Source organism: Mustela lutreola, chromosome 12 (genome assembly GCF_030435805.1).
Source record: "Mustela lutreola isolate mMusLut2 chromosome 12, mMusLut2.pri, whole genome shotgun sequence".
Classification (NCBI taxonomy): domain Eukaryota; kingdom Metazoa; phylum Chordata; class Mammalia; order Carnivora; family Mustelidae; genus Mustela; species Mustela lutreola.
The window spans coordinates 1650155-1671078 of NC_081301.1; the positions used below are offsets into that span (position 1 = coordinate 1650155).

Genomic DNA, 20924 nt, shown 5'->3' on the forward strand with positions numbered 1-20924 from the left:
GACCCTCCCCTGCGTGCGCGCGCTCTCCGGCCTGACCCTCCCCTGCGTGCGCGCTCCCCGGCCTGACCGTCCCCTGCGTGCGCGCACTCCCCGGCCTGACCCTCCCCTGCGTGCGCGCTCCCCCGCCTGACCTTCCCCTGCGTGCGCGCTCCCCGGCCTGACCCTCCCCTGCGTGCGCGCGCTCCCCGCCTGACCCTCCCCTGCGTGCGCGCTCTCCGGCCTGACCCTCTCCTGCGTGCGCGCTCCCCGGCCTGACCGTCCCCTGCGTGCGCGCACTCCCCGGCCTGACCCTCCCCTGCGTGCGCGCTCCCCCGCCTGACCCTCCCCTGCGTGCGCGCACCCCGGCCTGACCCTCCCCTGCGTGCGCGCGCTCCCCGCCTGACCCTCCCCTGCGTGCGCGCTCTCCGGCCTGACCCTCTCCTGCGTGCGCGCTCCCCGGCCTGACCCTCCCCTGCGTGCGCGCTCCCCGGCCTGACCCTCCCCTGCGTGCGCGCTCCCCGGCCTAACCGTCCCCTGCGTGCGCGCTCCCCCGCCTGACCCTCCCCTGCGTGCGCGCGTTCTGTCCGAGAAATAAAATCCTTTAAAACGATGCCGTCTGCGTAGACAGTGTGGCGTGTCTTCCACCGCTCTTCCCTCCGCAGTCCCGGGGACTGGCTGTGTTCTCTACACCGAGAGCCCATCTCAGAACGGACCGCGGGACTCAAGGGTCGCGCGGGCCACGGCCGAAAGCCACAAAGCGCAGGCCGGGGCTGGAGAGACCTAGCAGCGCCAGAACGACAGCTCCCGGCATGCCCCGGGAGCGCCCTGTGACGTACTTCCGGCTCGGGGGGCGGGGCGGGCGCGCCGAGGCCGCCGGAGAACCACATCTCCCGGCATGCTCCGGGCGCGCGCTGTGACGCACTTCCGTCGCGGCGCAGCCAGCGCGCCCCCGGCGGCCCGGCGGCGGGAGCGAGGCGACCGCTGGGCCCGCGGCCAGTGACGGGCGGCCGGCCGAGGGGAGCCGGGGCGGGGCGGCGGCGGCCGGCGAGCGAGCGCGCGGGCGGCCTGGCCCCGCCCCGGTGACCTTCACGGCCCGGGCGGCGGGCGCAGGCTGGCGGCGGCGGCGGCGGCGCGATGTTCGTGCAGGAGGAGAAGATCTTCGCGGGCAAGGTGCTGCGGCTGCACATCTGCGCGTCCGACGGCGCCGAGTGGCTGGAGGAGGCGACCGAGGACACGGCGGTGGAGAAGCTCAAGGAGCGCTGCCTCAAGCACGTAAGGCCGCCGCGGCCCCGGCCCCGGCCCCGGCCCCGGCCCCGGCCCCGCCCCCGCCCCGCCGCCCCCGCCCCGCCGCCCTCCGGACGCGCCCCCGCCCGGCGCGGGTCGTTGAAGTCCCGCGGCAGCCCGAGGAGCCGGGGGCAGGCGGGACACTGAGGCAGGGGACGCGACGTCGCCGCGCCCGGCAGGCCCTTCTGGTTTCCCGGCAGCTGGGCTTGCTTGCCCTTGGGGTGAGGCCCCGGGAGCGGTGCCCGGTGCCCGGGGAAGGGGCCGCGCCGTGGAGACGTCCCTTCCCTTCCCTGCGGGCCGGCCTGTGGGCCAGCGCCGGCTCTGGCCGCTCCTGCCGCCGAACCGCCGAGGGCCGGGCTGCCCCTGAGCCCTGCCTGCCCGAGGCCTTTACACTGACTCGTGGACAGGGCCCGGGGCAGGACCGCGGCGTTGGGAGACGGTGTTCCCGGCGCAGTCGCGTGCGTGCTGCTGGCCCGGCGGGCTCCTCGGGTTGCTCACGTCTGGAACGAGTCCTGGGCGGCTTTCCCTCTGCGCGCCTCCCCCTGCCGGCCGCCTGCCCCGCTCTGGCCGTCGGGGAGACGGTGCTGGGCAGGACGGAGCCCTGTCAGAGCGGAGCTCAGCCCTTCCGAGCGATGACCGCTGCGGAGCGACATGCCCACGCTGCCCAGCTCTGGGTTGTCCGCCTAAGGGCTCCGGAGGCACCAGTAACTGTCCAGGGCAGGCCAGGGAGCGCTCTGGTTACCAGTGAGCCCTCTTCTGGAACACGCTGGACGTGGGTGACTCTCAGGGAGGAGGAGGGGGCCCTGGGCGGAGGGGGCTCTGGGCTGGCAGCCCCCGGCAGGCATGCCGTCCTTTCTCCTGCCGGGTGCTTTTGCCGTGAACCCCAGGACAGCACTCAGCCAGCAGGCTGGGGCTCCCGGACCGGCCAGGCTGGGAGAGCCTTCACCGTGTTTGTGTAGCGCTGAGCGTTTTAACAACAGCCTCCCTGAGATGCTGTGTCCCCTCCCTGGCGGCCCACCAAAGACAGCAGCTCCCCGAGGGCTGGGCCTGTGTTCTCGGGTGCAGGGCCGGACCCCCAGTGCGCCCCAAACAAGCGTGTGGATTCATGGGGCACGTGGGGAGGATTGAGAGTCCAGGACTGCGTGGACCTGGCAGGCCACCTGCTGAGTTGGGGAGGGAGAAGTCAGGGGTGAATGGGGATGGCGTTCAGCTAATTCACTGCGGAGCCATCCTGATACTGTTTCGTGAAGGGGACCCGGAAACGGGAGCTGATGGATCTCCGGAGCTCTTGACGGTCATTAGGCAGCCAATTGGAGTGAGATGCTAATTATTATGTACCTGATATTTATTATCCCAGCCGGGAGTGAGGTGTGTCGTCTGGGATTTTTCTGGCACTCTTCTACTTTGCATTGAGATTTTATGCCACTCTGTGCTGGAGGAACGGTACAAATCCCGGGCCCCGGGAGCTGCGTTCTCAGAAAGTCCTCCCACCTCCGAGCCCATCCTGTGTTCCGCAGGCAGGGTGTGCTGCCTCTCGAGCCAGCCAGGACGCGTTAGTTAGGAGAGAGCATTCTCAAGTTGTAGCCTCGAGTGTCCCCCCGAAACCGTTCCCTGAATGTCTTGTCGCTGTGGGCAGCGAGGCTCGGCCTGGGCTTGAGCGTCTGTCTCCTTCCCACTGTGTTCTGGTGCGGGCTCAGGCGGAGCCCTGCCCATGGAGGGGACAGTGGGGGTGTCTCCCCACCCCCACGGTGCTGTTGGGAGTCTAGTGCTTTCTCATTGAGGGTCTCGTCATCAGAACTCTTGAAGAAGGGCCCCTGTGGGGCTCAGTGGGTTAAGCCACTGCCTTCGGCTCAGGTCATGATCCCAGGGTCCTGGGATCGAGTCCTGCATCCACTCCTTGCTCGGCAGGGAGCCTGCTTCTCCTTCTGCCTCTGCCCGCCTCTCTGCCTACTTGTGTGCGTGCCCTCTTTCTCTATCTCTCTTACAAATACATAAATAAAATCCTAAAAAAAAAAAAAAAATCTCTAGAGGAGCTGGGGTGCTACTCTTGGTTTGCTCTTTTTTGGGGTTTAATGTTGATTGAGATCTTTCATGAAATTGCCACGACAGGATACGGTTCCTGTCCATATGGCTGTTAATGTTTCTTCTTTCTTTCTTTTTTTTCTTTTAAGATTTTATTTATTTGAGAGAGAGCAAGCACATGGGCAGGGAGGAGGGGCAGAGGCAGAGGGAGAAGCAGACTCCTCTCCAGCAGGGAGCCCGCTGCGGGGCTCGATCCCAGGACCCCAGGATCATGACCTAAGCTATCCTGGCGCCCCAGGCTGTTCGTGTTTCTTAGGTCCCATGATAGTGCGTCTTGGGATGACACCGGATGTCAGGTGTGGGAGCCCCCTCTTGGCTCTCCTGGGGAGGAGGCAGGCTCAGGAGGTGTCACGGCCTCCCTGCCCGGGCATTGGGTTCTTATGTGGCTCTCTGGCTGCCCTAGCTCACTTGCTCCGAGGGCTTCTGCTGAGGACAAAGACCCAGAGTGAAGGAATCGCGCAGTACGGGTGACTCAGCCTGTGCTGTGCCCCTGGCACGCTGCCGGCACGCCTCACGCTGGTGGTGTTGGGGGCCAGATGAAGGTGGTTTTGGAAAATGGTTGTTCCGAGACTGTATTCTGAACGTGTTGAATCCACTAGCCTGCAGATTTCAGGGTTAGAAGAAGCACATCCAGTACTTCTGGAGCAGAGCCAGTGTTGAATTCAAGGCGAGCGAGGGGGTTGGTGTCTGCTGTCGTAAGTGGTAGGAGTGCATCTTCCTGTGGGCTGGGCTCCACCTCCGCCCCCTTCAGCCCGGCCAGTTTATGTGAGTGTGCGACAGCGCCCCGAAGCTTTCACGGTCCGGACGTCGCTGCAGCCCCCTCCGGCCTGGATGTCCGCGCCCCCCGCCCCAGTGCTGCGTTCTGGGGTCCCTGGGGTCCTGTGAGCTGTAGCTGTGTGCCAGCCCACCCCCTTTGAACGCCCAGGAGGGGCCTGCCAGCGGCTCCCGCAGCTTCAAAGTCCATGTGGTGGTCACTTGGTGAAGCAGGGGCCACACAGAGGCTGGTTGCCCTCGGGCTCGCGCAGGTGGTGAAGCAGTCCGGCCCCTAGTTCTGGCTCTTGTGGACCAGCTTCTCTCTCTGCTTTTTCTCAGCCCCTTCACCCATCCGGAAGAGAGAAAAAGTGCACAAATCATACCTCGATCTTTCAGGGAACAGTGGCCCTGCTCTTTTCATTTTTAGATGACTCTCTGGATCCTTCTGGACGAAGGAAGTGATTCAGGTCGCTTCTAGCAGCAGGGTGTTCTGTGTCAGGCTGGGCGCCTATTTCAGGACGACTTAGCTGGTCGGTGGACAGATCGCTGCCCGGAGGGATCAGATGTTATGGCATTTTGTCCGCCTTCCACCATTCATGGGGGGGTCTTTGACTTGGTCTGTGCCTTCATTTTCTAGCTGGTGACCAATAGACGCCTGGTGTGGCTCAGGGTGTCAGGTCCTAGTATCACTACGGTTATGATTTATTTTGTTTTTAAATATATGATCCCCCCCCCCCCCCCCAGTGTGCCCATGGGAGCTTGGAAGACCCCAAAAGCGTGACCCATCACAAATTGATACATGCTGCTTCGGAGAGGGTGCTGAGCGATGCCAAAACAATCTTGGAAGAGAACGTCCAAGACCAAGGTAGGGGCCTCGCGGGGCAGCGGTGGGAGCCTCGGCACAGCTGGGAGTGGGGGAGCAAGAGGCAGAGGCGCCCTTGGCATCCAAGTCTGTGTTCCAGGCTGGGGCCGAGCGGGGAAACTGGGTCAGCTGAGATGCTTTTATTCTTCCTTTGTTGAAACAAAGTGTGCATTATGGGCCGTTTGTGAAAAACAGAGCGCACCGAAATTGGACAAGCAGCATCCATCTGAGAAGCCAGATGTGAGCTGTGTTTGTAACTCTGTGTCAGAGCAGGACCAGGGCCTCGGGAGCTGCTGCCGGCTTCCTTCTGGGGCGGGAAAGTCCAGTCACGGCCGTTGTATCCGATGCCCTCGGAAGACACTCTGACTCCGTGCACACCCGTTCCCTTGCTTCGAGTTTGTGTCGGGAGGCGCTGGGGAGAAGCTTGTAGTTTTGTGTTTGTCATTCAAAGGGTGATTTCAGTTCGGGGATTCTCCTGAACACGCTGTTTATAACCCCCGCCGGCGCGGTCCAGCCCACGGGCAGGCGGTTCGCTCTGAGGGTTGGCCCCAGCTCTCCAGCCTCAGGACCCCGTGCCTGTGGGAATGAGGACATTTTGCGGGTTCTCTTCCAGTTGTTTGCACGGTTCTCAGGGCTGTGCTGTGTGTGTCTCCTCGGCCACCGGCCACCTGTGTGACCCACGGCCAGGTTCTTGCCGCGCCCCTGTACGTGGGCAGGAAGGCGGGGAGGCACGGGTGTGCGTGGGCTCTGGGCCTGGGCGCACCTGGGAGAACCCTTGCTCCTCTGGCACCCGTTTTGCCATCTTATGGAAGAGATCGGTAACCAGCTTGACGGCGTTTTATCTCCCTAGATGTCTTATTGTTGATAAAGAAACGTGCTCCGACTCCACTTCCTAAGATGGCTGACGTCTCGGCAGAAGAAAAGGTGAGTTTCTGAGTGTGGAACTGGAAGTCTTGGTTAGTCTCCAGCCTCCAGCCTGTGAGAAAGAAACGTTCTGGGAATGAGTCATTCCCAGACCCAGCAGGCCGACAGTCAACCACTGGGGGTCTCCTGTCGTGGCCGAGCCTCTCCCAGTTGCTGGTCCGGCGGCCAGTATGGTCTTGGGGTCGGTGCAACTCCGGAGACGCTGTCAGGCCTGCCTCTCATCGGGCGAGGCCTGTGCCCACAGGACAGGGAGAAGGAGCGCAGGAAAGGGGTGGCGAGCGGCACACTCGGGCCCCTCTCCCAGGAGGGCAGGCGCATGCGCAGGGAAGGGCCAGGCAGGCCTCACACCATGCCCGGTGCAAAGCCGTGCCGTTCAAGTGGGCAGCCGTGCTGATTTCACGGTTTTCCTTTGTTTCTCTTGGGTGGAGTTTCTTGTTTGTGCTTTGAAATGCTCAGGAGAGTGCTCAGTCCCCAAGAAAGCAGACCGGACTCCGTGGGCTGGGCCCTGCGCTGCTAGCGGGCTGAGCTATCTGAGGGCCTGCTGCGGGGCCGGTGGCCCTGGGCTTCGTGTGCCCTTCTTATCTGTGGCCGCACCTGGCTGGAGCCCGCTCGCCCACGAGCCAGCAGCTCACCCCATCTCTAGGAGACAGATCTGGGCCTGCCCTGCCCCGCCCTGAGAGCCGCCCGCGCTTCTCAGGTTACAGTGTTTGCCCTGGGTGACCAGTGTAGACAGCAGGGTTTCCACCGCCCCTGCACCTCTGGGTGCCTCACAGCAACCCACGGACCTCACTTGGTGGGTCACCTTTTCTGTGCGCGTATTTACAAAGTGAAACATACGACATTAGTGCCTATTTTTGAGAATCAGTCTTAATTTTAAGGGAAAGTAACCTGCGTTTCTAAAGTCAGATCCCGAGGCTGGTTTCTTAAGGAAAGCGCCCTCCTCCCACCAGCGTCACGCGCCCTGAAGGCGACCTCTTGGAGCTCTTTCCCCATCCCCCAGTAATTCTTCTGATTTCAAAACCACATGCAGAATTGAGTATTTCTCAGAATATCATTTTCTGGTTTTTGGGCTCCTTGATGTTTGGAGGATTAGATCCTGACACAGGTTGAAGGTCTCAGGGCTTCCATCGGGGTTAGCGTGCACGCGCTGTTTTCCGTCAGGAGCGAGGGGTTCTTGGATTATTTCATCCTTATTAATGCAGCTTCCGTTTCTCCCGGAGTCAGCGATTGCCTCAGCGATTGCCTCAGCGATGTGTTTTCTGCGGGCGTATCGCTAAGCTTTCAGATTCTTTGCCGGGACTGATAGATCCTTCGGAAAGCAGGGTCCTATGTACAAGGCCGTCTGCCGGTCCCTGCTGTCCTGGAGATGTCCTTCCAGCTCTTCCAGCCACATCCTTCTGCCTCACGGGTCTCCAGGCCTGTCGTGCAGCGTGGCCTTCTCGCCTCACCCTGTGTTAGAGCTTCTGAACCTGCTGTATCTGGACACTTCCTGTTGCCCCCTGTCACAGTACCATGGACACACCGGCCTAGAACTGCACACAGCTCCTGGTCTGACCTGCAGACCTGCAGTCTGGGTGGGCTCGGCTGGGCCCTGGACGTTGGGTTCAAATCAAGGTGTGGCTGGTCTGCGTTCCTCCGGGGAGGCTCTGGGGAAGGGTCTGCTTCCAGATCCTTCAGGCGGTTGGCAGTGCGTATGGCTGAAGGCCAGGCCCCGTTTCCTTCCTCTGGCAGCCCAGGTTGGGGGGGACTTTCTCTCGGCACAAGGGGCCTGCATCTCTGGAACCAGCAAAAGAATTTCTCACGTGTTGAATCTCCGGCCAGAAAGAACCCCCTCCTTTTTCAGGGCTTACCTGCTTAGGTCAGGCCTCCCAAGGTGGGTCATTTCCTTTGCTTCAGGTTGGCTGTGGCACAGTGTGACCTCACCGTAGGGAGCGGCTATCCTGTTCACGGGCTCTGGCATCGTGCAGGCATCTTTGCCAGGAGTGGGCTCTTAAGGCCATCTTCGAACTCTGCCTGCAGGATCCGGTGTCGTGCTGTTGACTGTCCCTTGGTCTGGTGGCGCCTGGTTTTCTCCGGCTTCTAGAAAGGTCAGGGAGTCTTGAGGCCCTTGTACTGCTGCGTCAAGGGGCTGCTGGGGAGGGCCAGCTACGTGCACACACGGAGAAGGCCATGGTCCCCGTTCCCAGGGTGGCCACGCGGCCGGCACTGGCTGGGCCTGACTCGTCTCCTGTGCATGCTGCATTCTGTCCGGGGTCTCTCCGCGGGTGGAGAGGCTGTTGAGGGCACTGGGACTTCACGACTTCGGCGTCTGCTGCGTGTGGCATGTGGCGTCTGGAGACCCGTTTGTGTTTGCTCTGAAAGCTTCCCTGGATTGTTTTCGGAGAATGCCCTCCCGTCATTTTCTCCTCCCTCTGGCGTTGCTGTTGTTTGGATGCTGGACCTGCCTTCAGGGCGACTTCCTGGATGTTGTCCTCTGCCCGCTGCGGCCTGTTGATCTGGCCGTGACAGTGTGCGTCTCCCGTGGGGACGTGGCCTCCGGTGGTCGCACCCCGTCTCCCTCGCGGTTTCCGTCACACAGTGCTCTTCCTCTGGTTCTCTTTTCCCGGCTTCTCTCCTTTTCCGCTTCTTGTCTCGGTCTCTGTCTTTTGCGGTGGAGGCTTCCCGCCCACCCCCGGCCTTCCTGGGCCGCCTTCCCAGTCAGAGGCATGGGGGCTCACCAGCTGCTCTCTGTGCCCGGTGGGGTGTACCTGCCACCGGCTTCCCTGTGGGGCAGACCCAGCCCTGGGCTCCCCCGCCCCACAGCGGAAGGTCTCCTGCTTCGTGTCCCTGACGCGGTGGGGGCCGGGGTTGGGTCTCATTGGCGAGGATTAGCATGGTACCGCCTTTTATTGCTGCTGAGCCCAGGTTCCCTGGCTCGGGGCTCCCCACGTCTGCTCCCCCAGGCGGTTGCTGGCTGAGCAGGGCGGTGGAGGAGCCCTGTTCTCGGGTCTGGCTGCTCGCTCCAAGCCCGGCGGGCTTCCTTCGGACTGTGGTGTTGGCTTGGAGTTGGCCGGGCCTTGTTTCTGGTCGGGCTTCTCTGTGCGCTCTGCTGAGCCCTGTTTCTGTCTGGGTTGATGGTCTGCATTTCTCCTGTTCTCGGTCTCGGAGTCCTCATAGTCCAGTCCGGACATGCTGCTGCGAGGGCTTCCGGACGCAGGCAGGGTGCGTGCGTGCTCCTGGCCCCGCACGGCCACAGCTCACATGGGATGCTCTCTCTGTGGCTGCAGGGGACCGTTGCATCTTCTCTCCGGCCCTGCCACCCTCTGGCACAACAGGCAGGAATTGTGTCCCAAGTGAGCACCGAACCCACAGGGACCCTCTGCTGCCGATGAGAGTGCTTCTCTCCCTGTGCGTTTGGCTCACACGGCCTTGCCCGTCACGGTGCTCGTCCTCACTTCCGACTTTCTGATTACTCTTCTCCGCAGAAGAAACAAGAGCAGAAAGCCCCCGACAGGGAGGCCATCTACCGAGCCACCGCCAGCGTGCCGCCCCACAACATGGACCGGGCCGAGGTCCAGACCAACATCAGAGACGTGAGTGCTCACTGTGGGCTGCACCACGGGCCCGTCACGCCTGTGTGAGGGCCGCACGGCTTCTCGGCGGTGCTTTGGGAAGCCGGGGGAGAGGGCAGGCAGGAGCCCTGGGTATAACTGAAAGTTATTCCAAAACAGAAGGTTTGAAGACATCGGAAGGCAGGACCAAGACTGATCCCACTGGGAGAATATTAGGGTTTTGCTCTAATTTGCCAAAAATTTGTAGCTAGAAGTCCGGAGTGTTAGTTATTTTGGATTGTAAAGTTCTAGGCTAAATACACTGTGTGTCCAGTGCCCCGTGGACCGTCCAAGAATTGGGGTTACGCCCACGCTGCACAGCTAGGACGGCATGGCCATCTCATCCGAGAGCACTGCCACGAGCCCTGCTCATTGGAGCAGCAGAGGGTGCCCTGCCGAGCAGGGCGTCGGGCTCTGACCACAGCCCGGGCTGTGTGCGGGATTGCCCCAGCAGGGGCGCTCAGTGGCTGTCTGAGGCCTGTTGTGGGAAAGGGGTGGCTGATCCCCGTCTCGCCAGTGGGGCTGGGGACCGTCTGTCGGGGTTTCTGAATGCGTTCCCAGTGGCCGCCTTCCTCGGCGGGGGCCAGCCGGCTGCCGCCGATGCTGCTGGGCCAACCGGCCTCTGGCCGGGTGAGAATCGGAAGTCCGGCTCTGGGAAGCCCATCCAGTCAGGCTGATCTCTTCTGCTTACGTAGCGGGCTTGTGCTCTCCACGTTGGCCAGAGGGCTGGGTCGTGTCTCCAGATGTTTCTCTGGGTCGCCAGCTGAGAAGCCGTGCACACAGCCCGCGAGGCCGCTCCTCCCCGCCAGGCACACAGCCCTCCTGCCACCCTGTGGCCTCACCCACCTCCTCTCCGTCCGTCTCCACACTCCGGAACCGAGAGTGGCGTGGTTGGGATGCCCGGGGACGGAGTTGTAGGCCCAGGAGTGCAGTCGCCCATCTGGGCAGGTCTCTGGGGCACTTGGAGAAGTCAGAGTCTTTTCTTCCCCCGCAGTTCCAGACAGAACTCCGGAAGATCCTGGTGTCGCTCATCGAGGTGGCGCAGAAGTTGTTGGCGCTGAACCCAGACGCGGTTGAACTGTTTAAGAAGGCCAATGGTATGCGCGCAGCCCGGGGCCCGGATCCTGCGTTCAGACCCCACGGCGTGCCCCCACCCCGGCGGCTGTGTCCGCCCCACGGTCCCGTTCGCACTCCTCACGATCCCCGCGTCAGTATCGGGAGCGCCGGCTCTGCTTGTGCTTCCCGTGGCCGCGGGGCTCCTGCTCCGCCTACCGGCCGAGGGCTCCATGTCCACGTGCTGTGTTTCCGGGGGGCTTGGCCTGCAGGTGGGCCCCTCGGGCTCCGGGCTGGGGGACAGCCCTCGCACTGGCCTGGCCCTCACAGGCGGCCCCGTCTCTCGCCCGCAGCGATGTTGGACGAGGAGGAGGATCGCAGACTGGACGAGGCCGCCCTGCGGCAGCTCACGGAGATGGGCTTCCCGGAGACCAGGGCCGCCAAGGCCCTTCGGCTGAACCAGTACGTCCGGGCCGCCTCCTTCCCTTGCTGCCGATGCTGTGGGGCTCCCCTGGGGCGACTTCCTCCGTCCCCGAGTCTTAGGTTGAACCGTGTACAGTAGATGTGAGTTTTTAAAGTGAGACGTTTCGGTGTGCGTCCCAGGAGTGACTCGGTGGGGCGTCTCGGGACCGTGGCCCTTGCCGGGAGCGCGCTGTGGCTAGGCTGAACTGCAGTCCTCCCCGGGCCCATTGTAGGCACCACGTGGGAGCCTGCGTGTGTCAGCGACGCGGCAGCCGGCGGTGCGTGCCGTGTCCCCCCGGCAGCCCCCCAGGCTCGCCGGGCCGCAGCTGCTCGCTTCCGTGCCTACACTGGACCTGAAGTGCACGACTTGTACTCCACGGGCTCTGCTCCTTTTTGCTTTGGGCCTTGGTTCTTGTGTACCTCACGGGTTCGTTCTCTGGGCTTAGTGCTTGGGTTTCTGCGCTCTTGCCAGGGTCTTGGGGTCGTTTGGGGCAGGGCCCAGAGCTCCAGACCCTTCTGTACTGAGACGCCTGACTTTGGCTATCAGAGAGGCTTTCCCTGGGGATGTCAGGGAGGCTCGAGGCCCTCTGACAGGCCTGGGGGTGCTGGAAAGAGTCTCCTGTTGCCTTTCAGCATGTCGGTACCTCAGGCCATGGAGTGGCTGATCGAGCACGCGGAGGACCCGACGGTTGACGCGCCTCTCCCAGGCCAGGCCTCGCCGGAAGGGGCACAGGCCGAGGCTGCCCTCGAGGCCTCCCCGGAGGCTGCTGGGGCGAGCACAGGAGACGAAGAGCCCAGAGACGAGCTAACGGAGATCTTCAAGAAGATCCGGAGGAAAAGGGAGTTTCGGGCTGACGCTCGGGTATGTGTTCCGGGGCCGGGGGTGGCCAGGCGGGGTTGCTCTTCCGCACGGGAGTGGAGCTCAGTGAGGGGCTCGTAGACGGGCCCAAATTCAGTTTTAAGTTGTCCCCACATGGATCCTGGTGGGTGTTTCTTCTCCAAGTAGTTTGCCGAGACGTTTGTCATCTCCTGAGAGCTACAGCAGGGCTTCGTTTATGTTGTCGATATTGGCAAGCCACGGGCTTGGGCCAGGACGCCGCCCAGAGGGGGGAGTCCGGGCAGCCGCCGGCCATCTGGGAACCGGGGCGTCTGCAGGATCAAAGGTCCCGGGGCCCGCCCGGCGCTGGTTGTACTTGGGGGCGACATTGCCATGGGTTCAGGCTGCTCTTTTGCCGTCGTCCTGTTCTTAATGCTTCTGTGGCTGCTGTTCTGTTCTCTGCTGCTCTGCACTGCTCTGTTCCTCTGCTGGGCTTTTGGTTTTCCCTGGGACGCGTCTGGTGCTTTAAGCCTGCGTTTTTCTTTCCGGTTACAGATCTGTGGGCTTTGGCTGTTAGGGCTCTGAGTCCACACGTCTGCCTCTGCGGGGAGCCCCGTGCCGTCCGGGCGGGCTCACCTACCTGCAGGCTTGTGTTTCCAGGGACTCCCAGGTGGCCGGTCTGTGGGCTGCCTGCCGCGGGTCGTTCTGAGGCTGTTTCCCTGGGCTGAGCGGCACCTCCTGCCAGGGGCCCGCTTCCGTGTTAGCCACGAAGGCAGGGCTCCCAGGCCACCGTTTTGGCATAGCTGCGGCTCGAGGGGTGTAGACCCTTCACAGGGTCCTAGTCTTAAGCTCCAGCTGCTCACCTCGTAGGGCCCCAGGGCCCACGTCCTGTCCCCCAGGCCATGCTGACCGCTCTTGCCACCTGCCACAGCAGCCCCGCTGTCCCACAAGTTTGCTGCTCTTGGCTTTCCGGTGAGCTCAGCTGTGCATGCGGCAGCGTTTCTGTTGAGCTGGAGCAGGTTTTTCTGGAGTCCGGGGGGTGTGCTGGGCCAAGCCCTGTGGAAAGGGCAGCCGCGCTCTTGGGGGCGGTTTGTGCTCTGCCTTGGGGCTCTGGGCATCCCCTGAGGGCGCTTCTGCGTCATCCTCGTCCGGCCCGCCAGCCTAGCCCTGGCATGTGGGGACCACCGCTGCTGTCTCGACGCACCGTTCTCCTGAGATGTGCATTTCTGCTGGGCCTTCCTGTAGCCTCTTGGCAGTAGACGTTCTGTGATTACTACTAGAAAGGGCTGTCGAGGCTCATCCAGCCTTTGGTCCTACGCCGTTGGAGAGAAGAGTCTATAAGGTCAGGGGCGCTTGCGTGCTTCCCGGGAAGTCCGGGTCCGAGAGCGGGGTTTGTGCTTGAGACCGAAACAGACTTTTTGCTGTCAGGTCCCCACCACCCTCCATGCCAGCTGCAGGGGTGGGGGCAGCCAAGTGCAGCGGGCAAGGCAGGGGTGAGTGCCCAGACCCCTGGCAGGAAGGCGGGAGGCGTCCCTGTGGTCACCGTGCACAAGTCCTGGGCCATCGCTTCCCGGGCTGAGGCAGGGGTGAGTGAGGGGAGAGGCTCGCTTTTACGGGTGGCCACAGGGAGGCCACGCTGTCCTTGGATTTAGTGGGGGGTTCTGGGCGAGCTTATGTGACTTGGGAGTCCGACTGTGGCGCAGTGGGTCCTTCTTCCTGCTTTCAGGGGTGGAGCCCCCCTGGGGGTGGGAGCCCGTGCAGGAAGGCACGGGATGTGGGCTGTGTGGGGAGAGGCTGCCAGCTCAGCTCCCCGGCGACCGTTTGGCTCCGGGGAAGGTCAGTCCTGACTGCCATGTGCAGCTGACGTCCTTCCTGTCGGGTGCTCTTTGGGACACTCGACGGTCTAGTTCGGCTGAGTCCAGCCCACAGAGGGTGGTGCATGGGGGCTCTGCAGGTTGCTGCCCAGCGCTGCCGCCCCGGCGCCTGGCAGAAGTAGAGCCGCCACGGCAGGAAGAAGACAGGAACCCCACAAGAGTGTGATTTGATCTTTAAAGAATTAACCTGGGGCACCTGGGTGGCTCAGTGGGTTAAGCCTCTGCCTTCGGCTCGGGTCATGATCCCAGGGTCCTGGGATTGAGCCCCACATTGGGCTCTCTGCAGGGAGCCTGCTTCCTCCTCTCTCTCTGCTGCCTCTCGGCCTACTTGTGATCTCTGTCTGCCAGATAAATAAATAAATAAAATCTTTAAAAAAGAAAAAAAGAATTAACTTGATAAAATCTTTACCCCCCCCCCCCAAGTGGACTCTTCTAAAAATTGTGTGAAAATCAAGAATAGGGACTCCTGGGTGGCTCCGATGGCTGGGCGTCCGCATTCGGCTCAGGTTGTGATCCTGAGGTCCCGGGATCGAGTTCTGGGTGGGGCTCCCTGCTCAGCGGGGAGTCTGCTCCTCCCCCCACTCCTGCTGCATGCTCGCTCTCAAATTAGTAATAAAAAAGATAAAAAGTCAAGAGAAAAGTGAAGGCTGTAGTGTCTTATGTGATTTTTGTCATGAAAACGTACATGTCCCCCACCTCCCAATGATCTTGGGTTGTTCCCTCTAAGAATCACCAGATGTTTGAGGTACAGCTTCTGTCTTAATACTCCTGAGATGTTTAAAACTAATTTTAGTGTCATTTTTTAAAGATAAAACCTGAAGAACTCTCTCTCCCACCTTTTTTCTTCACAAATGAATATTAATGTGGCGATTTTGGTCTTCACTTAGATCGAGTTTGCTTACATGGCCTCTTCCTAATACCTTCTATTCTGGGTCACGAGGCTGTCCGCTGCGAGCTCCCGTGTGGTCGTGGAGACCGTGGGTCCAGCCTACGAGGGTCTCACATGGGCATGGCCAGCCCGCGCAGCGGCGGGAGGCAGGCTTCGGGCATGTCTGTGGCCGCGCGGACTCGGGCTGGCCGTGGTCCGTCTGTCGCTCAGGAGACTCCAGCGATCCGTGAAGCCGCAGACTTGTGCCCCACAATGTCCTGTGCCAACCTCCTTGCCCCCCCGCGAGGATGCCGTGGTGAAAGGTGGCCCGCGCGGGCTCTGAGCGGTCTCTGCCTTCCCTTGCAGGCGGTCATTTCGCTGATGGAGATGGGCTTCGACGAGAAGGAAGTGATGGACGCCCTCCGGGTGAACAACAACCAGCAGAACGCCGCCGTGAGTACCGCCGTCGGGGCGCCCGGACGCCGCCTCGCCCTTGCGGCGGAGGGGGACGCGGCCTGGGACCGTGTGCGTCCGGCTCCTCCCGCGGGCCACCTGTTGTCTGATTCCCCGGTGCAGCAAGAGGAGAGGGTTCGAGGGCATAAAACGTTTTACATGTTCTTTGTCTTTCTGAGAAAGCGCGTGCTTGGCAGGGCGGGTGTGTTTGTTCGCTGAGCGTGTTGAAGTGACTCCGAGGCAGATCCCGCTCTGCAACACGCACCAGCGGCTGGCGGACATTCAGACTCTCTCTGAATGTTGTTCTCCTGTTCCCCTGGGAGGGCGTGGTGGCTGGCAGGGGGCGTTGCGCTCTGGGGACTCGGACGCCCCGGCCGCCCACCAGCCAGCTCCGGGCCCTCCCGGGGACACAGCCCTGGGTTCCGTGCGTTTCTTCCTCCTCCTCCCACTACTCGGGCTGGGTCCTGCCTCATCTCCCTTCAGTGACCGAGGACCGAGGACTCGCCGCTGTTTGCCTGAGCTGCGGAGCGGGGGTCGGCTAGACCAGTGTGGCTTTTCCTTCCCAATGTCAGAGCTCCTGGGTCTGCGGGCAGCTGGTGCTATGGGGGGTCAGGAGGGGCTCACGGGGCCGGCTCTTGCATTTGCAGTGCGAGTGGCTGCTGGGAGACCGGAAGCCGTCCCCCGAGGAGCTGGACAAGGGCATCGACCCCGACAGCCCTCTCTTTCAAGCCATTCTGGATAACCCGGTGGTGCAGCTGGGCCTGACTAACCCGAAAACATTACTAGGTACGTGGCCTTCCCTAGCGCGGGCCTGTGGCACCCCACAGGTGTCACAAGTGATGGGGGTCTCCGCCAGTGTCCGTGACTCCTGCCTGAGTCACTGTGGGGCCGGCGCTCAGGCTCTGCCTGCAGGGTGGCGGTTGTGTGCGGGGGCCTCGGACGAGCTCTCGAACCAGTCAGGGTGGCTTGTCCAGACGTGGGCGGGCGTGGGCGGCACCCCTAGGCTGGACCAGCTGGGTGGAAGCCGTTTGCCTTGGCCCTTCTGGGGTGAGGGACTTCTCCGGCCCCATTTTGTCTGTGGAACATAACACATGTGCAGAAGCATGTGGGATTTTCCGGACTTAAAGTAAGACTAACAGCCACATGTCTGCGTGAAGACGGAGTTAAAGGGGCGTCTGCCTTCGGCTTGGGTCGTGATCTCAGGGTCCTGGGAGTCCCACGTCGGGCGCTGTGCTTCGCGCGCAGTGTGCCTCTCCCTCTCCTGCCTGCCGCTCTGCCGGCTTCTGCTCTGACAGATAAATGAGATCTTTAGAAAAAATTAAAAAAAAAAACCACAGTATTAAAAAAATGTCTGGAGTGTTCCAGGCCCATGGATCCTCTGGGCACCTCCCGTACTGTACCCGTCCCCCCAGCCCTGGGAGCGAACCTTTATCATCGCTCAGGCTCCTAGGAGGCGGTGCCGCCTATGTCTGCCCCCAGAGCTCTGTCGCCAGAGCCCTGTCCCCTCGCACCCGCCTTCCTGTCAGGGTGGGTCCCGGGCAGGCCTCTCTGTCCCAGCATGACTGTGCCACGGAGTGTGACTGTGCCACGGGGCATGTCCCCACTCTGCTGTCCCCAGGCCAGGTGTATGTGGGTGGGGCCGCAGGGGTGCGTCAGGCCCTGTGCACAGCCCCCCCGGTGAGAGCGCCCGCTGCCCAGGCGGGCACAGCTGTGAGCTTGGCCCTTTCCCACAGCTGTGAGGCCCAGCCCGTTCCGGGAGCCATGCTAGGACCTCAGCTCTGAAAGGCCCGTCCTGGGTGTCGTCCTCTGGAGCATTTTTTTTTTTTTTTAAAGATTTTATTTATTTATTTATTTGTCAGAGAGAGAGCGAGCGAGAGCGAGCACAGGCAGACAGAGTGGCAGGCAGAGTCAGAGGGAGAAGCAGGCTCCCTGCGGAGCAAGGAGCCCGATGTGGGACTCGATCCCAGGACGCTGGGATCATGACCTGAGCCGAAGGCAGCTGCTTAACCAACTGAGCCACCCAGGCGTCCCCTCTGGAGCATTTTTTATGCAGCTGCAAAGCCCCTCGTGTCTGCTGGACGCTGGCCCTTTATCAGTTTTTTTGTATCGTGAATGTTGTTCTCCTGTTCCTGGGGTTTCTGCTGTGTCATGGGGACACATTTTAAATGTAGTTGGACATGTATGTTTCATCTGGGAAAACTGTCTGGCCTTGAGGTGAGGAAGATTTTGTTTCTGGAAGTTTTGTCGGTTTGCTTTCCTTCTCTAAGTCGGTCATCTACCCGGGAGTGTGTGCGGTGTGGGCTCGGGAGGCCTTGTGTGGGTCCCCAAGTTCCGGGCTTTGGTGGCGTGTGTGTACGTGCATTTTCCTTCTCTGTGCGGGACGTGTGGGCGCCTCGCTGGGCTCCCCAGCTCCCGTGCTGCCTGCCGGCCTGACAGGAGGAAAGAAGGTGCTGCCTTGGGTCGGTCCACACCCTCTTCTGAAGGGTTTTCTTCTAATGCTTGCCTCCGAGACTGCCCTCTGCTCCCGGCTGGTTTTGTCTTTTCTCAGAGGGTTCCCTCACGACAGACGTGCGGTTTCACTGAACGTCTTTGCCCTCTGCTGGGACCGTCCGGCTCACGGGGAGCCTCTCCTCAGGTTTCCAAAACAAGGGGGTAGGGTAGGTGCCACCTGACTGTGGCCCATGAACGGCTCTGGGGGTCCCGAGCTGCCCAGCACAGGGGGGCTGCGTGTGTCGTGCCCCGGGCACTCTGCCTGCCCCAGGACAGCCTCCCCTGGCCACTGGGCCCACATGCCTCCGGGACACAGGCTCGTGCACACACCTTCCTGACAAGAGAGTTTAAGATGACCGTGATCGGTTCAGATGAGCTAAGCGCTGGCCGTAGTCCACCTGGGACGAGCTGGAGAGGGTGCAGAAGCTGGCGGACGTCTCCTCTGCCCCCTGCCGCTGCCCCATCGCCGGCTTACCTGCCGAAGCACTGGCGGGCCCGCGTGCTGTCCCGCTTTACCCCGTGTCCTGCTGGTGCACCCCTGTGCTGCACGTTTTGGCTTCGCTATTTTATTATTTTCATAGGTTTATTCATTTTAGAGAGAGACACACACAGGGAGCGTGTGTGCAGGTGGAGGCAAAGGGGAGAGAATCCTGAGTGGGCTCCCTGCTGAGCACAGAGCCGGACGCGGGGCTCGATCTCACGAGCCCGAGATCACGACCTGAGCCACCAGAGTTGGATGCTTCCCTGATTGCGTCCCCAGGTGCCCTTTGGCTTTGCTGTTGTACACAGAGGAGTTTAGCCGATGCTGGTCCTTGATTCTGTGCAGAGGCCTTGGGTGGTGAAGCACGCGCTGTCCTCCCGTTCCTGCCACGGCTCTTCCCCTCGTGGCCGTGGGCCGGCCGCCCTCCTCTGTACCTCCTGCTTCGGGGGCAGCTCGCGCGCAGGAGTGCGGCGTGACTGGCTTGGGGCCGCCCCCGCCCGCTCTCGTCCGCGCCTGTGTGTGCCAGCCTGTGTGTGCCCTGCGTGCCCTGGAGCATCCGCTGCTCCTGCTGCGGACTCGGCCTCTGAGCTCGGCCTGGAGGTCTTCGCGTGTTAACGCCCGTCCTTCGTCATACGTGCGGACTTGGTCGGCCTTTGGTTCTGAGTAATTGTCTTTCTGAAATTCTCGAATGTGAGGCCTGCGAAGACCGAGCTCCCACGCAGCCTGCCGGGTGGTGTCCCGCCTCACGCTTTGGTTCGGCCCTTGGCAGATGTGGGCTCCTCCGCTCTCTGGACCCCGCGCTCCCTCCCGTTCTCCCGGATGCCCAGGTGTCCTTCGGGTTCTCTGCTACCTTGGCCTGGTTTTCAGAGGCTTTTGATCGGGACGGTCCGCGGGGATTATTTCGAGGGCTAGGAGGGCTGTCAGTCTGAAACGCGAGGGAAGCGCCCTTTCCCGTGGAGCCGCGGGCCCATGAGACCCCGAACAGCCACCAGGCCCTAGAGGAAGCAGCCCCCGTGCCCTGCGCGTGGGGTGACGGCTGCGTGCTGGCCGTGGGCGAGGGCCACTCATGCCGCGGTCTCTGGGGAAGATGCTTTTGTGGAACTGTCGAGACGGTTCGTTTCTTGCTGTGGAATTGCTCAGTCACGTGTTTATTTTGTGTTTGCTTCCTGATTCGTTTATTAAGATTTTACTTTGAAGTCGTCTCCAGGGCGCCTGGGTGGCTCAGTGGTTAGGCCTCTGCCTTCGGCTCAGATCATGATCTCAGGGTCCTGGGATCGAGCCCCGCATCGGGCTCTCTGCTCAGCAGGGAGCCTGCTTCCTCCTCTCTCTCTGCCTGCCTCTCCGCCTACTTGAGATCTCTGCCTGTCAAATAAATAAATAAAATCTTTTAAAAAAAAAAATGAAGTCGTCTCCACACCAAACATGGGGCACAGATTCAGTAACCCCAAGGTCACAGGTCACCTGTTCTGCCCACTGAGCTAACCGGGAGCCCCTCGGTTATGTATTTTAAAGTCCTTTCTTTAAGACAGAGCATTCTGATTTTCCCGTCAAATAGTGTTAACTTTGCAGCAGTGTCCCCCTGTCTTCTGCATCTGGGGACTTTGCCTGGTGGGTTTGGAAGCGGAACGACTGACTCACAGGCTGTGACTGTGTCAAGATCGCTGGTGGCCCCAGCCCGGTCGCTGTCTGGCATCAGCCGGCCGGCGAGTGCAGGGGCTGCCCCGGCGCCCGGGCCCGGGCCCGTGGTCTTTCCACGGCGGGTACATGTGTGGGACAGCAGATGCTGTTGGGGGTGGCAGGGGGTTTGCGGGTGGCCCCCAGCGACACAAGGCCTCCCCTCTGGGACAGCACGGCCAGGCTTTTGGGTGCGGAGGGGCCGTCTTAGCCGGCGTCACTCTGTCTTCCCACAGCGTTCGAAGACATGCTGGAAAACCCACTGAACAGCAGCCAGTGGATGAACGACCCGGAGACGGGGCCGGTGGTGCTGCAGATCTCCCGGATCTTCCAGACCCTGAACCGCGCGTAGGCGACACGGCCGCCCCACCCTGCTGCCATGTGCCTGTCCCGGGCGCTCGGGCTAGTGGCAGCCACAGCCCCCCACCCCCCCCCCCGCCCCCCCCCCGCCGGGCGCCGGAGAGCGTGGGGACCCCTGGCTGCCGTGGGCCAGGTGTCAGGGCGTGGGGCTCCTGGCACGCTTTGATCTTCGCTTGAAAACCCGTGTGATGGCCGCGTGCGCGGCCGCGTCAGCCTCTGACCATGTGTACAGACATGGCGCTGCTCGGGGGGAGGTCGCCTTCCCCGTCAGGGCCCCTGCGGGCTCTGGAAGTGCTCCTTGACCCGACCTGTAGCTGCTGCTTGTTCCTTGGAAGAAGGCATGTTTCCACCCAAAGTGTTAACGTCAGTACTAACTTAAGTAGAGGAATTCACAGATGATTTTTCTTTAATAAATAAATTCCCTTTTTCCTATCGTGTGTGTCCGTATCATTTCAGTGCCAGAGAAGAACCTGTTGGCGCTTTGAACAGGGTGTGCTGGGCTCTGCCACCCGGCTTGTGAGCTGTTGCACTTGCGGACTGGGGGCACAGTGCAGGTTCGGGCGTGCTCGAGGGGACTCCACTGTCGGGGGGCCGGCCAGGCACCCCCAGGCCACCCTTGGCCCAACCGGGGCACCAGCCGGCGGCCCCTACCACCGTTCCTTTTTTAAACATTACTTGGGGGGCGCCTGGATGGCTCAGTCGGTGGAGCGCCTGGCTCCTGGCTCAGGTTGTGATCTCAGGGTCCTTGAGTGAAGTGCCCCCTCACCCCGCACACCCTCCCCCAGTGTGGACTCTGCGCTCGGCGGGAAGGCTGGAGATCTGTCCCGCTTCCTCTGCCCTCCTCCCACTCACATGCTCACTCGTGCTCTCACTCCAAAACAATCAAATATTTTTATTTTTACTTATTTTTTAAAGTGT

At 61.8% G+C, this 20924-nt stretch overlaps 1 protein-coding gene across 1 annotated transcript; it reads left to right on the forward strand.

Moving 5' to 3' along the window:
* The first annotated feature begins 996 nt into the window (after positions 1 to 996).
* UBAC1 (UBA domain containing 1) lies at positions 997 to 20439 on the forward strand. Its single transcript, XM_059142056.1, has 10 exons — positions 997 to 1251; positions 4843 to 4963; positions 5811 to 5884; positions 9349 to 9456; positions 10469 to 10571; positions 10881 to 10989; positions 11623 to 11851; positions 14915 to 15001; positions 15649 to 15787; positions 19883 to 20439. Exons 1-10 carry the CDS (start codon positions 1114 to 1116, stop codon positions 19996 to 19998), a joined length of 1224 nt encoding a protein of 407 aa, XP_058998039.1. The 5' UTR covers positions 997 to 1113; the 3' UTR covers positions 19999 to 20439.
* The last annotated feature ends 485 nt before the right edge of the window (positions 20440 to 20924 follow it).